The sequence below is a fragment of the Mchenga conophoros genome, linkage group LG13 (assembly GCF_057382185.1).
Source record: "Mchenga conophoros isolate Kocher_MC1m ecotype Shallow Benthic linkage group LG13, M_conophoros_male_GT1.1, whole genome shotgun sequence".
In the NCBI taxonomy this organism is placed as follows: domain Eukaryota; kingdom Metazoa; phylum Chordata; class Actinopteri; order Cichliformes; family Cichlidae; genus Mchenga; species Mchenga conophoros.
Window position 1 is genome coordinate 7618743 of NC_140538.1, and position 15842 is coordinate 7634584.

The 15842-nt window shown below is 38.8% G+C and overlaps 2 protein-coding genes across 2 annotated transcripts; both read right to left on the reverse strand.

The window, feature by feature from the left end:
- Nucleotides 1–4398: 4398 nt before the first annotated feature.
- Nucleotides 4399–9476, reverse strand: LOC146560778 (uncharacterized). The gene is made up of 6 exons (XM_085243245.1): nucleotides 9360–9476; nucleotides 6783–6913; nucleotides 6470–6592; nucleotides 6261–6288; nucleotides 6128–6166; nucleotides 4399–5109 (listed from the first exon to the last, which is right to left on the reverse strand). Exons 1-6 carry the CDS (start codon nucleotides 9391–9393, stop codon nucleotides 5027–5029), a joined length of 438 nt encoding a protein of 145 aa, XP_085099371.1. The 5' UTR covers nucleotides 9394–9476; the 3' UTR covers nucleotides 4399–5026.
- A 1376-nt stretch (nucleotides 9477–10852) lies between these two features.
- LOC146560779 (uncharacterized) lies at nucleotides 10853–15842 on the reverse strand. The gene is made up of 7 exons (XM_085243148.1): nucleotides 15421–15842; nucleotides 14390–14514; nucleotides 13940–14062; nucleotides 13692–13719; nucleotides 13569–13604; nucleotides 12634–12709; nucleotides 10853–12506 (listed from the first exon to the last, which is right to left on the reverse strand). The coding sequence occupies exons 1-7, from the start codon at nucleotides 15446–15448 to the stop codon at nucleotides 12482–12484; spliced, it is 441 nt and encodes a 146-aa protein (XP_085099274.1). The 5' UTR covers nucleotides 15449–15842; the 3' UTR covers nucleotides 10853–12481.

Genomic DNA, 15842 nt, shown 5'->3' on the forward strand with positions numbered 1-15842 from the left:
TTTGAGAAGTTATCATATTTCTGGTAAGTTACAATATTTCTGCTAAATTCTGCTATGCTATTGTATTTCTGCCAAGTATTATATTTCCTCTAAGATATTGCAGTTCTGCTAAGTTATTCCATTTTAGCAAACTTCTTTTGCTTCTGCAAAGTTTTTACAATTTCTGCAACTTTTCAGCTTTTTCAGCTACTTTTTGCATACAGCTTCAGCTTTAAGCATCCACACTGCATTTTCGCAGGAAATGCAAATTTTTCTAGTTAATTATAGTAGTCCAACCTGGAAGTAATAAATGTACGAACTAGTTTGTCAGCGTCACTCTGAGACAGGATATTTCTAATTTTAGAGATGTTGCACAAATGGAAGAAAGCAGTCCTACATATTTCTCAAAAACATAACATTCAGCCCATTTTCAATTAATGTTCCATTTCAGAAAAAGTTTCAGATATTTCAGAAAATATTGTGTTTCTTACACAGGTCATCTAATAAACACATATTTAAACACATATATTCTTTAATTTTCTTTTTTAAAAAGAAAAAAATACACTATGGTTGTGGCTGTTTTGTGAAAGGCTGTACTACAGTACATGTCAATGCAGTATGTGAGAGGGAGCAGGAGTTATCTCTCTAAAGTAAATCATTGCTGGCTGTGATTTGCTAACATCAAATTCAGTTTAGGTTTATCTTGCTAATAAACCTAATAGATCCCCTTTTTCTGTCTTAATTCTTCATGGCATAGATTCAACAAGGTCCTGGAAGCTTCTCTTATATTTTTATATAACAGTATCAATTCCCAAGGCAAAAGGATTCAAAAGAAGCAAACTTCCAGTTTGCAAACACATAATCAAAAAAAAAAGGTGTTTACTTCACACCCTTATACAACCTCCTTCTATTTTTAAGACAATCAAAATGGAATTTACCTAAAGGTCATATGAACCATTCATGCAGTTTGTTTACGCAACTTCGCTTCTTGTCTGATGTCATGGCAACACTTTTAAAAAAAATGCTAGTGACATAAAGTCAGTAACTGTAAGTGGAGCATTTAGAAGAAGTGATTGGAATATATTTTCTCTCCCGTTCAGGGTGTGGAGTCCTGCATGGACCCGAGGGGAGACACACCCTTGAAGACAACACAACAAAGGAGGCAATAAGGAAGAAAGGAAGAAAAAGACTCAAGGAACTAAACTGCACTAGAGATGTACCCAACATAAGTGAATCTGAAAAACCTTCCTACAGTTTAGTGTCAATTTAAACAGCCGCTCAAGTTGTTTTCCTTATTAAAATTATGGTTGTCTTTTGGAGAAATGTACAGTATGTGAAAGGAAGTTGCAGCCATTATTTCTTAAGAATGTCTTTGACTGTTTTTGTGAGTAACATCTTTTTACCCTCATGAGTCATGGCTTCTTTCTTTCTGCTCATGCGTAACATTTTTTGTCACATGTACAGTATGCTTTAACTAATGACTGGGCTTTTCAATAAAGAGTTGTGAACCAGTAAAGGACCAAAGAGTTTATAGTAACTTAAATCAGGCTCAATATCATGTTATAACTCTTAGTTTGTTTATATATCTTGTTGAAATCTAAGATCAGTGTAAGTGTGGCTTAGTCCTGTTTTAATTCAGTTTTATCTGCATAATCCCAATTCAAAACCCAGCAATGTCATAGAGAATCCCCTACAGGAAAGCATTTGACAACAGTGGGAAATCTGCAGTGACTGGCCCTCAGGGCCTAAATGGAAAGGAAAAAAACAAATGAGCAAACAGAAACAAGAACACAATGTGAAGTGTGAGAAAGCATAAGGTATGATAAGCAGAAGTGAAAGAAGAAAAAAAATGGCAGAGAAGTGATGACAGCGCAGGTCTTAAGCACAGCCTCGCTGATTGCCGTCAATGGATATCAAGTGGGCAGCACAGGTGAAGAATCAAGGCTCTGCCCACAAGGCAGACACAGGAGAGCACAGGAGGGCAGTGGAAAAACACCAGGTGCTCACCTGGATCATGACACCATTACAATAGAATTTAACTAAAACCTCTAAGATACCTCATAAAAATGGGAAGTGAAACAGACACAATGTCTTTGTGTCGTCTCCCTGACGATCCTGTTCCCTGGAACTCAGAGAGCTTTTCCCAGGAAAAGCACTTTTGTGATTTGTTCACTTAGAAAGGATTAATTGCTTCCCTTTGTCAAAAAAAATGGTAATATCATGCAGCGGCGCAGCTCTCCACTGGTAAGGGTAATCTGGCTCCCTTGTTGAGCTCCAGCCAAACTTTCATGTCATAAATTCCCTACAGTTGTAAGCTGCTGCTGCTGCATGTCATCTTACTGAACATCTTAGCAACTTTAAAGTTAACTGCAATGTTTTCATTCTGAATAGGTTGAAAAAAAAAAAGAATGACCATTTTGATGAAAGTTGGGTGTAGTTATTTTTCCTCTGTCATGCCTGTTTCATTCATTTTGGAAGCACTGTCCCTGCATAGCTACCTTTTTAGTGTCCCCACCAGTGCAGACCAGGTCTCACAGCAGCCCGAGCTCAAGCAACATACAAAAGGGATGATTTTGGGGTCAGCTCATGCAGCAAGACTTGAAGTTTGAAGTCTAATTTAAAAATGAATCTGGAGCCATGCTCCCTTTAGGTATAATAAAATGTCCAAAAATGGAGTACACCAAAAAGTGACCCGTGTCTGAAACCTGTCACTTTAACAGACTGATTATTCTAATCCTTTTGCAAACCCACTGACTTCAAAGGGCTTGTCTAAGACTCTCAGAGGTATTGATTGTTATGCTGCCAGTCCTTACTTTTACTTCCGAACTACACATAAACTCAACCTGAGCTAAATGCTGAGTCACCAGGCTTTTTCCAGGGAAGTCAACTGTCATGTATTTTTTGTGAAGTCAGGAGCATAAGTCATTTTAATGTGACACATTTAATGCAGTTGTTTTGAGCAATTTTGCAAAACTTCCTTTTCAGCTTATTTGTTTTGACGTTCGAGGACGTGGGAGCTGTCCGTAACATGCTGCTGACAAGGTAATTTAGTGTTATTGGAGCATTTTGGAGAACTGATGTGAACATGAAGAGGAAGAGTACAGTGGCATGACCATATGACACCATACCCTCACTGAAAATTAGACTGAGGTCATTTATAACATAGAAATGGATCTGAAATTGCAGCGCTTCCATTTGAAAAGTTGCCAAAAAATGAACTGATCTCAAATAATCACTCAGTGAGTTCATGTATTTTTATTCAGCAGTGTTTATCATTTCCTGAAGCTGCCATGTGATAATGTGTGATGTGTCTTTGAGAATGCCTCTTAAACTAGACTCTCATGGGGCTGTCTGCCTTCACATGCATATGAACTTGAACGTCCCCTAATGTTGTTTTGTTTTTTTGTTTCTGCTTGTTTACTATACAGATTCTAGGTATGAGCAACCATCTCAGCTGTAGGCAAAAGATGACAACCAAAATAATTGTAAAATATATTTTATTAGTACAATCATAAAAGAATGAAGGACAAAACAGTCCAGTGTACCACTTGCAACATGGATAAAACATACATTCCAAGGCCAGAGCCAGTTATGCCACAAGTCAGGTACTCTTTACATGTTGATTGCTTTAACTGGGATCAGCAGTTGTCCTCCAACACCCACCACCCTGTGAGCAGAAGGCCGATAATCATTCTGGCCTCGGCAACCCAACTCTGCCTTTAGGCTGCACCATATAGTAGGCCCTTGTCAAAAACAGGGTCTTGCAGGTTTTATGGAAAATGCCATTTTTGTTCATGGTTGGTCTAATAGCCCCGTGTTGGTGTTCTTCCTGCATCATCATAATGACACTTATGTCTAAGTTCAATAAGCACGGTCAGTAATCTCTCATATGCCTACTTTCCTGGGTGTTCTGTTTTTCTGTATAAAACATAATGTTCAATACTGATATTATTACTCTAGTCAACCTCAACCTCTGCTTCAGATGGTTTCAATCTGTGCTCTCTGTCATTCTCCCTTTCAGACTCTTTTTCGTGCAACCCGCTGATAGGTTCATAGCATAAACCTATTCGCTGGAACGTTCAAGACAATTTACTACACAGCAAAAAGTAAGACACTAGTAGGCAAAGTTCTTTGTGTTACTCATGCATGAGGGAGACCTGCCTGGAGCCAAGTGTCGTTCCACCCACTTGACCTCCGTCAGACTCTCAGCCAGGTTCCCCATAGCACTCGTTTTATTGTGGTTACATGAATATGCATAGGTTCATTAACATATGATGTTTCATACACACACAAAGAGTACCTTGCCTGTGCGTTGTGCAAGTATGTGTGGGGTCAGAGTGTGACCCCATGAAGGCTCCCCAAAGCTGGTGCCAGGAGTCTAGCGGTCCCTCTAAACAAAAGGCTCTTACACTCAAACAGATATACGTGTGTTTGCTATACCATATATCAGCAAGAGAAGATACGACCTCTCCTAGGAGGTGTGTGATCTATGCCAGAACACTCTGTAGAGGAGTGAAAGCACCCCCCTCTTCATGCTACACAGAATTGTTACAGACCTCCTAGGATGAGACATTCTTTCAATCTACAAATGATTATATACTTCTAAGCATAAATGACAATGAACAATACAAATCTAACACCCACCCTCGTCATTTCCACCTCAGCTGAGCTGAGCTGATGCAAGCCCCAGTCTTCCTCTTAACCACCACCAGCGTCTGGACTCCGGGGGGTCCTGACCTAAATCCTATCCCGCTGGGATTCTGTTCTGCCCTGATGGATCATCTAATCGCCAAAAACATTAATTTCTATATCTTAATCAATCGTCTTCAATTCTTCCAAGTGAACCCTATACTGTGGGAACTGACCAATCAATTTGTGATCTCCTAGCTTTGAAATGTTGAGGGGAAACAAACAAAAAAAAAAAATTCCTTTTTTTTTTTATATAAAACTCTCTTCTGGAACAAATGATGTATGAACAACAGCAAGACAGGGATTTCAGATCGTGCTGCCATGTGGGTTAAAGCTGGTAAACTGGAGGAACCATCTTCTAGCTGGTTGCAGACAAACACTGAAGTTGTAAAACCATGATAAAGACCGTGATAAATGTATTCCAGCAGTGAGAAGGTGTACCTGCAAAAGCAAAGAAAATGAGTTTGTTATTAATTTTATGTTAATTTAACATAAATTTGACAGTTAATTGCTTTCCCTAAGATCCAAGATGTGCAATTCATGCATCATTTAAATCTAAAGTAAATCGTGTTTTTCACTCAAATTAGCCTTGTAACATTTTAGGAAATACACATATTCACTATTGTGAACTGATTGATACCTCCTAGCCAAACTTTTCATCTACCTCTAAACAAAAAGGGTAATTTTATGTATTTGATATCTTAAGATGGTGAAGATTTCCCTCAAGGTGCTGCATGTTCTTAACACACAGTTTTCTACCATCCTTCATCTTTATAAGATCATACACCTAAACTAAAATGTCAGATTTCTTTCTGTTTAAATGTCAGACACCTTCAACCTGTTGTGACATGCTGTCACCTGAATCCACCTATCTGCTTCTTGTTTCACTGACACTCATTTTACCACTGACACACGTCACACGTTAAGAGTAGTGGCAATAAACAATATCCAGGAGGCAGGTTTACTAAAAGTGAAATCATACACTGTTAATTTACACCTTTATGTTTATTTACACATGAATAGCTGAGCTGATCTGGCAGAGAGTCCCAGATGTTGATACTATAAACTGCACTGTAACTAGAGACAAGAGTTTATGCTAACAAAGACAGGATGTAGAACACATAATGCTGAGCTGAAATTAGTCACCTTGGTGAGTATGTTTTAACCTTTTAAACAGATAGTTATGAATGAAAAGAGAGCCAGAGACTCATGGGGACACTGTGCATAACCATACAATAACAGGGACTCTGAATGTGCAGGAAGGTGTGAAATTTCATTAAAAGCGGTTTTTATCTCATATGGGTCTGAACATGAGTGTGAAAAGCTGTCAGCCAACTTCTGACCCTGAATTGAATAAGTGGAAGAGGATGGATGGATCTCTTGTAAACTTTTCACACCTGTTTAAAGATACAACTCGAAACCTAACTGCAATCTAATTTCATACAAGTAGTGGTTTTACCTTCACTTTTCTGAGGGTTAGTAGTTCCACTGCAGCCTGCTGTAAACACAAGATATTCTTGCGTTAGAAAACATTTTATATCAATGGTAATAAACATTTATATGTCTAGAAAATCAGGTAGAGAGATACTCACTGAAACAACTGGTTGTGTGTTGTATCCCCTAAGCAGAAAAACAGAAAGAGAAATTGAGTAAGCTTTTAGTTGTCTAGAATTAAATAAAATTAGATTCATAAATTAAATTCATAGCTTTTAGTTTCAGAAATTGTATTAAAATGCCACGTCTGCATTAAATTCTTCCATGTGTTTCTCAGCATGCAGTACAAATGCTGAAAGTGTAACACCTCAGAGACGCAGTCACGGCTGTAGTTGACCTGCTTCAAACATGCACGGGTGAGAAGAGTCCTGATACTGCTGTTCGTCACCAGGCCAGTCACCGTCTCGTTATTATTCACCAGCACATGACCCTGAAAGCAACATATGACAAAATCACAACACTGATTAAATATTAATAATAACATTAGTTGCTTCTTTTCTTTTCCTATTGTGTCTGTAATGACCAACACCTGCATGTTTTATGTTATGGCTTTTTAACAGAGGTAGAATCCCAGTAGCACAAGTGAAAGTGGTAAAGAAACTCTGGCATGTTGAACCTACAGTACTATTCATCCAGGAGTAGATACATCTGGTTGCCTGGAAATCTGGAACAGTGTAAAGGGTCCCATAAGCATCTTCAGTAACACTGCAACTGATGTCCCATCCACAGCAAAGCACCACCAATGCAGCTGCTAAGAAAAGACAAGCAGATGGGAACACTCATCACTGCAATGTTATACCTTGAAAAAACACAACTGTGTGCATGCCTCCACACCCACACACCTGTGTGACAGAACAATGTTACCTACAGCTGATCATCACAGTTCTTGGACAAGAATGATGGAGAAGCCCAAAGGGCCAACCAAACTTAAAAAAATCATCTGCTGGGAATAATTTATCAAAAATACACATCAGGGAAAATTTTTATAGCATTTCATGAGCTAGGAAGACATCATTTCGATTTGACAGCATTTCTAGAATATAATGGCAGATGGCATAAAGATTAACTGAGGCTTTTGGGAAAGTGTACGAGGCGTTGTCCCGATCCTGAAATTCAAATAAATTATCTCCAATTTAGTTAAATAAAATATATTTCTTAATCTTCTTAATTTTTCTTGATTCACTAATGGTCAAAAAACTTTTTTATATTCCTGTGAGTTAAAATTGTTTAGTCTGTTGTTAATTTTCTTGCTGGGGGTGGATGGGTGGAGAACACTTGGACTAAGACTAAGAAACTCAGTTACATAACTTTGGATAGCATCATATCTGTAAGGTGGTGCTTGGGGAAGTGATGGCTCGTTTCTGTGCAGGGGTGGTCTTTTATCCAGCTATGTGTTGAACACATGTGTCGGACTCCAGGCCTCGAGGCCTGGAGTCCGACACCCCTGAGCTAGGACAAAAGCTCTTATTCCAGGTAACAGCACAGACTGGCATCATGTCCTTCGCCAGCCACTGAAACTTCAGGTCACTGAAACTTCACCCACTGAAACTTCAAGTCAGTTCCTGTTCAACCTTTGTCCACAGTACTTAACAATAACAAACATCAGATAAGCACATCACACATTTCTGCAGTTTACCATCCATCCTCTGGAGCAGGGGTAGGCAACTCCAGGCCTAGAGTGCCGGTGTCCTGGAGGTTTTAGATGTGTCCATGATCCATCACAGCTGATTTAAAGTGCTAAATGACTCCTCAGCATTTCTTGAAGTTCTCCAGAGGTCTGGTAATGAACTAATCATTTGATTCAGGTGTGTTAACCCAGGGTGGGATCTAAAACCTGCAGGACACCGGCACTCGAGGCCTGGAGTTGCCTACCCCTGCTCTGGAACCTATCCCAGCTGGGGCAGACACAGCCTGAACACATCATTAGCAGGTCCCAGGACTAACACAGAAAACCACTGTGTGACTCGTCATTGTGACAAAACGTTTCTCCCACTGACACTGCTTTTGGGATTAATTAATTAATTTGGGATTCCTGCCCTCTGGGAGGCGCCACAGGAGCCTCCGGACTAAGACCACCAGGTACCGGAACAGCTTCTTCCCCACAGCTGTCAGACTCCTGAACTCTGCCTCCTGACATCTGACCCACGTTAAACTCATGGACTGAACATACACACACCCACAATGGACAACTGTACCCTCAAACACAATAATAACATGGACTGAACCACCACTCACAACCACCAGCACTTTATATAGCCTCTGTAGAAACTATCTACACCCTCACTTATCTTAACTGCACTACTGTATAGCTCTGTGTAAATAACCATTCTGTACATTCGATAATCTTTAATCCTACAACTGTTTACAACTTGCATAGTTCCCATCAGGGCCGGCCCCTGGCATAGGCCGTATAGGCCAATGCTAAGGGCGCCGTCCATCAGGGGGTGCCAGTGCCACAAATGTTGAAAAAAAAAAAAAAAGAAGAAGAAGTTGGTACTATTATTTCTAAATACAAAAAATAATCCCACGTTAATTAAAATGCAAAGTAAAGCTTATTTAATAGAAATATTATTTGTTACAACATTACACTACACTGCTGATGTAGGGGGGCGCCACCTAAAATCTTGCCTAGGGCGCCAGATTGGTTAGAGCCGTTTCTGGTTCCCATTTCTGTATAGCTGTATATCTCAGATTCTGTAAAGTTATTTATTTCATATTCTGTATAGTTTTTCATATTTATATCCTGTTCATAGCCTGTACATAGCTTGTACTCACTACAGCCTGTACATACTTATAGTTATAGAATATTCACAACATACTTCATACCGTGTACATTATAACATACCATAATAGACCCGTTTCTGTAATATACTCGAATATCTATATTATTGCTAATATATATTGTAATATATCTATATCACTAAAGCACTTCTGGATGGATGCAAACTGCATTTCGTTGCCCTGTACCTGTGCATGTGCAATGACAATAAAGTTGAATTCTATTCTATTCTATTCTATTCTAATGCAATTTTATTTATATAGCACCAAAAATGGCAACAACAGTCGCTTTATATTGTACCTAGAGAGTCTCTAATAACACAGAAAAACATGCGGACTCCACAAAGAAAGGTCCCGGCCAGATGGAGGATTGGAACCCTGGACCGTTTCGCTGTTAGGCAATATATTAATCTACTTACCAGTGACAAGCAGATAAACTTCGCTGTGCCTCATTCTTGCGGTGATACTCGCAAGTCCTTTCCCCAAATCCGATTTAATATGCTGGTTTAGCCTCTAATGTATCCAAGTGCTCTGCCCGGTCAGTGAAGAAGTGCTTCTCCTTCTCCTGTGAAAATGAAAGCGCAACTCCTCGTGGTGGGAGAGGGGGTGGTGGACCAGGTCGGCTGGATAGAACTCACTTTGACGCGAATTACTGAGTATGCATGCACGTTTTGGGTTTTTTTTAAACGTCAAAGGATATGCCATCTAATACAGACACAAATGAAACTGATAAACACTTTTTGTTTTGTTTTTTACTTTTTTCCACTTTGCGGGGAGTAAGTGCACCCTCCCTGCGAGGTGCGCCTGCTGCTTGCCGCACAGGGAGGAGAGATTCTCTGGCTGGCTCTAACGGCATCTAATAACCAGCTCGCAAAATAAAGCAAAATAAAAATAAACCAAACACAAAAACACAAGACCTTGTGATACAGACTTATAATGTGCACCGACCTGTTTTCTAAATTCTATAACACACATATACACAAAAAGTGAGCCAGAGAGCCCTCTGTGCGCCTGCTTGCTGCTGAGCTGCTGTGCTGTCCTGAAGTCTCACACACAACCAAAAGGAGAGGAGAGCGAGCTGCTTCAAAACAGAGCACATTTCATTCACAATGTTATCAATCCAAGCCCATTAAGTTAATTATTTTTTCCTGGATTGTGTGAAATATTAGGGGGAAACAATCCTATACAAACTGAATCTGTGCACTAAGGTGTAGGACTAATAGGTTATGTTGTGATGATTCTCTGGTTGGGGGATGGATGCTGATATTGAGTGCAAAATTAACACCAATGGAAGATGGACAAGAAAAGTTCAAATCCATCAGGTGCTCAGTTTAGAAAAAAGAGAAAAGAGGAGGAGAAACGAGCAAAAGATACAAGTAAGCAGATGTGACATTTCAGCTATTATGACATGTATCCTGAAACAAGATAACATTAGGATAGTGAAAACTTCTGTTTACGTTCGTTAGCCACTTGGCTATGAACGTAAACAGTAGACAGACAGTAGACACTGATGTGGCTTATTGAATCTTTTGGCCTGTGTTCAGCACAATATTAACTGGCCATTAAGTGGAAGACGTGTATTGTTTATCTGTCCCGTATTCTCAATGTATTACAAATTATAATGGCCATTTGTTAGCTGTTTGCATTCCTGTCATAGACAGTAAGATCTCTATAACACACTTCCATAATTTCATTGTACATGTACAGTGAAAACAAAGGGCTATTTTAATCTATTCTATCATAAGTTTTCATCCAGTACTACTGAAGGGAACGTGCAGGGAACAAAGCACCACAACTTTCCAGTTTTTTCATTGGCTAGGAAAACTTATAGGACAGAGCAAAGAAGGACAAAAATCAAAATGAGCACTCTCAGGTTTCTCTAAATATAAACTTTTAATGTTCCAATAATAAAATACAGTGGCAGAGCAGTCTTCAGATACAGTGAAGTTAAATGGAAATACAACTTCCATGAAGCTGGGTTAGAAGATTTTCATTATGTCATGCAGTATAAAAATGCCTCAAGACCATATTCTTTAATAAAATCTAGTACTGTACACCAGGTACAAATTATATGTATATAAAAGATCCTCCAAAAACGTACCAACTCTGCATTTCCACACACACATCCAAACACACCTTGTTTGTTTGTAGCTGTGTGTTAAATGCCTGTGCTTAGAATATTAATGGAATGAATTTGGTATTTTAATAGTAAGTATCTTAATTCATATCTATATAGACATTTCATAATAGTATATTTTAAATATATACAGTAAAATAATCTGGCATTTAAACATTGACATGGACATATATCTGCCTTCTTATATGCAAAAAATATATTTTTAGCTTTAATAAAGACATTTAAGGAAAAATGATTTTCTCTACAAGCTTAGCAAAAAGATTACAATCTATATTAAAGGGGTTACAGACAGTAAGAAGTACGGGATAAACACTTTCACAGCTTGACCTTGAAAAGAAACGCTGGTTTTGTGGCAAGACCTGGTTAAGCTATGTTGCTGCTGGGTTTTGGTTTGAGGTTTCCACAACCTCAGGAATATTCCACACTGAACCAGTTAATGACATGACACTGGTGACTGTGCAGTGATTATAAAGGCTGAAACTAATTAAACACTAATTGTGCTTGTTTGCAAGCCAAATTTACCACTGATATATAACCTATCACAGAGAGGGATGGATATAGTTCTGATTTTAAAAATCAGCTATCAATATTTATCATTACCTTATTGGTATTCTCGGTGATGCTGATATTTCACAAGAAAATCTGAACATTTGTCCACCTACTGAGAACAGGCTAATTGGGTTGCTAATTCATTAATAATTGATTAAAAATGGACGCCATTGCTTTGCATTTTTAGTTTGGCAAATCCTTTCGCTATCATCATCATCAGAGCTGGGTGGCTACATTGAGGGCTAGTTTCCAAAGTGGAAGCTTTTGGTTTTAGCCTGATTACAAAAGAAAAAGAAAGTTATAAAGAGAAGCTTATAGGAGGAAGACATACTGTAGCTGAAGTTCTGTCACACTACACCTAAACTAATCAAACTATACACCTCATAATATGCAATACAGTAGACAATACATGCTTCCTCAAATCACATCAATACACTGATTCTCCTGAAATGATTGAACTCAAAACAAAAAAAATGAGTAAATGACACATGAAAGAGGAAATATACAATCATATTTTCCCAGAACCTGGCAAGCGGTGGCATGTTTATAGAATTCAATATTAGAGATTATGTTACCTTACTTAGCGGAGGATAATTTCAACTCCAACATGAAAGTGGGGCAAAGCAGGTATATTTCTGTAATATAGGAACACTGCTACTCAAAATGTAGAGGCAGTACTGTAAAAAGCTTAAAAACTGTTTTGAGCATATATGTTTGAAGGCATTCGTGATAAAGAATAAAGGATGTATCATCAGCCGGTGTTGACGATGAATAAAAAGAACCAGAATTTTAATTACTTAACGGGCAGACAAATGAATTTCCGATGCTTTCTAGATGTGCTGGGCCTTCACATTTTTACCGGTTCCTCCTCAGGACACAACTGTAACAGAGCAATAACAGATTTTTATACATAATATGCAAGATGAGCATGAGGTTAAAGTGTGTGCAAAAGTGAACAGAAATGAACGAAGCCTGGTTATAAGTCTAAATATTTATATTTAAAATACCTCAAAAGTCCCAGCAGCAACACCAGCACCAAGAACGACACGCTGGCAATATTGCTCCAGTACTGTCGAGAAATCCCTGCAAGAGCAAAGAGTTTAACGGTTCATCTGCTGAAATCTCCATTATACATGATTCTAATCAAAATCTATAAGACAGTCCTGTATCCCTCCTAAATTGGCGTCTTTGAAAGGTGGAAAGTTTAGTAATAGACATTTTTCGACACTCCTTGTCTTTTATCTGTCCCGAATTGTCGCTTTTTTATTTAGTTTGCTAAAGACAAAAGCTCTTTCTACTGAAACCTCAAGACAATTCAACTGGTCTTTAACTGTCATCACCTAAATTCACACCTCTCAGAGACTAACCACATAGGTTCTAAATTTCCCTTTACAAGGGACAAATCCTAACTCACTTAGCTCACTGTGAAATCAGCGAGCAATGTCTTACAGTCCATAGATTTGTTTTACAAGTCATTTACAAATTAATAACTGAGAAAGTCAGGCTGGGAGTCTGTTGCTGTCTCGTGTGTTGTAATTATGAACTTTCTATAGACTCTATGGAAAGCGATTAGTTTTAACAAAGGCAGGGTGACGAATACACAGCTATAGGAGAATTCAAACAACATTCTTGAACTGGGAAAGTGAGTTTTAAATGTTACATTACTACACAATAGTTACTTATTTATGAATGAGAAGTGAGGCAAGACACTCTTAGGTGACTCATTCATCAACAGGAAGTGGAGAAAGGTGATGTAATAAAAAACAACAACACCATCTAAAGTCACACCCTACACTTCCTGCAGTCATTTATCAGTGGTTGTTTCAGATCCTCATCTCATTTTTTAATAAAAGAGAAAAACTTTCATACCTGTTTTAACATGAAACTCATTTTTAATACAAATCTTAACTACAATATAGTTTTCTACTTTGCTGTTCCCTACCTTTTTCCTCCAGAGGCGCCTGAATTATGCAGTCAACTGTAAAAATGAAAAACAATATCTACATTTGTATCAATGGATAAAAACATCAAATAATCTTTAAATGTTAAGGAGACAAATACTCACTGAAGCAATAAGCCGTTTGTTGTATCCCCTAAGTACAAAAATAGAAAGAGAAATTGGGTAAGTCTCATACGTGTACTGAGCTCATGAGAATGACTATGTTTTTAAGTTAATGTCGATAAATGGATAATTGAAGAACTTTAACTTGTAATCTTCTAGTCGCACATAACCAATATGGTTTATACAGTATCTCTGCTTTAAATTGTTCATGTGTTACTCAGTAAGCAGGTCAAATGTCAGCAGTGTGACACCTCAGAGACGCAGTCCCGAGTGTAGTTGAGCTGTGAGAAGCATGTGCGGGTAAAAAGAGTCCCAATACTGCTGTTAAACACCAGGTCACCCATTTTGTCCTTCTGGTTTGCCAGCACGTGCCCCTGAAGGGAAATGCATGGCAAAATCACCACCTGTACAAAGTCAGTCTAAAGGTTTCAATAATAATGACAGTGTCGACAATAAATCAAGCTCATGAGGTGCTTATAATTTAGAAACTCCTGTGTTTCTAAATTATAAGCACACCTGTGTTTGCACACCTGTGTTTGTAAGCTACACCTGTGTTTTGCATGTCAAACACAGGTGTAGCTTTTGGCCAAAGACCAATCACACAATTTGTTTTAATATTATTATTTGCACCTGTGCTTTTCATGCTTCGATTTTTTAACATAGAAGCAGAGGTTTGCTGGCAGAGCAGCTGTTGAACTTACAGTGCTGTTCATCCAGGAGTAGGGACACTCAGTTGCCTTCATCTTTGAGACGCTGTAAAAAGTCCCCTGAGGAAGCTGAGTGGCATTGCACGCAAGGTGCTGTGCACAGCAAAGACTGAGGTAAGCTGGGGAGAAAAGACAAGAAGACCAGATGTAGTGATCTTTATTTGAGCATGACTTTATGCACCGTCACTTCTGGAAACTTGACTTCTTTACGTTATCATGACCAGGCCATATGTTTTCTCTCTGTGCCCAACAGGAGAAGACCACAAGCTACATGTTTTTTTGGGGGGGGGGTTAATTTATGACAGAACCACTAACATTATTGGATTAATGTTAGTGGTTCTGTCATAATGGCTTGTGGTATTCGTGTGGTCATCTGAGACAGTGGATCAATTGTGAGAGCCCAAAAAGACCGTAAAACTTTTTTCTATCCCTGTAATCCCTGCGATGAGATGCACACTCTAATCAGTAAATCTGGTATTGCAGGGAGCCACACCTCTCACGCAATGCAAGTCCTACAGTGAAAAGAAAAAAACAGATAGTGTTGCCTCAAAGCTATTTTCGTGGTATTTCCCGCTGCTGTCCAGTCAAAGCTTCCGCTTTGCGCAGTGCGTAAGGGTTGCCTGCTCCGTCAGAGCTGGCAAAAAATATCACGTGTTTTACGGCAACTACATGCCCCCCCCCCCCCCCCCCCCCCCCAAAGAAAAAAGAAAATAAATAAATAAATGTAATAATAATAATAATAATAATAAATTTATATAATAAAATACAAATGAATATGCTCAGGTGTTGCATCTAAGAATACTTTCCTTTGACTCACTGAGTAAACAGACTACTGTTTAGTGGTGATTAAGTTGATAAAGGTGATAAAAAAAAAAAATAACAAACGCATCACATTGATGCAAATTCCCTGCGATGAGGGCTCACTTCACTTGACTGCAGTTGCTGACAGACTGAAGGTAACAATGTGAGAGCTGCAGACTATTTGGCTTTAGTTGTCCAATGAAATGTTATATTAATCTACTTACGAATAATCCACAGAGCCAGAGTCCACATCGTCTTCGTAGCGAGTCTAGTTGATTCCAATTTCTCCCGGACAGTCACAGCGCGCAGTTCTCCACTGTGTCACTAAAGGGGATTCCTTAAGACTACTGACCTGACCTGCCTCCGCTATCAACACGCAGTGAAGGCAGGAGGAGAAGAGCGAATGAACGGGTGGTCACGTGACTCACGGAAAAGTCCCACATAACTTTTCAGCGATTACCATTTCCCTTCTTGTAGTAAAATGCGTGAGGCTGTTTTAGTTATTTACTAATGCAAATGTTTAACTGCTTTCATCTTTTCCACATTGTCCAGCTCTTTAAAGATGTAACAACGAAGGGAAAGCCACACAGTAACAATTTCACTGAGAAAATTAATTAATGATAATTCGAGATAAGGCAAAATTTGA

Excerpts from the sequence above, each read along its gene's own strand:
- LOC146560779 (XM_085243148.1), bottom strand. The coding sequence starts at position 15,448 with ATGTGGACTCTGGCTCTGTGGATTATTC. Across the intron at positions 13,720-13,939 it reads CTCGGGACTGCGTCTCTGAG|GGGATACAACAAACGGCTTA; the intron begins GTGTCACACTGC and ends TTTTGTACTTAG. Across the intron at positions 12,710-13,568 it reads GGCGCCTCTGGAGGAAAAAG|GGATTTCTCGACAGTACTGG; the intron begins GTAGGGAACAGC and ends TTGCTCTTGCAG.
- LOC146560778 (XM_085243245.1), bottom strand. The coding sequence starts at position 9,393 with ATGAGGCACAGCGAAGTTTATCTGCTTGTCACTG. Across the intron at positions 6,914-9,359 it reads AGTTTATCTGCTTGTCACTG|CAGCTGCATTGGTGGTGCTT; the intron begins GTAAGTAGATTA and ends GTCTTTTCTTAG. Across the intron at positions 6,167-6,260 it reads ACACACAACCAGTTGTTTCA|CAGGCTGCAGTGGAACTACT; the intron begins GTGAGTATCTCT and ends TTGTGTTTACAG.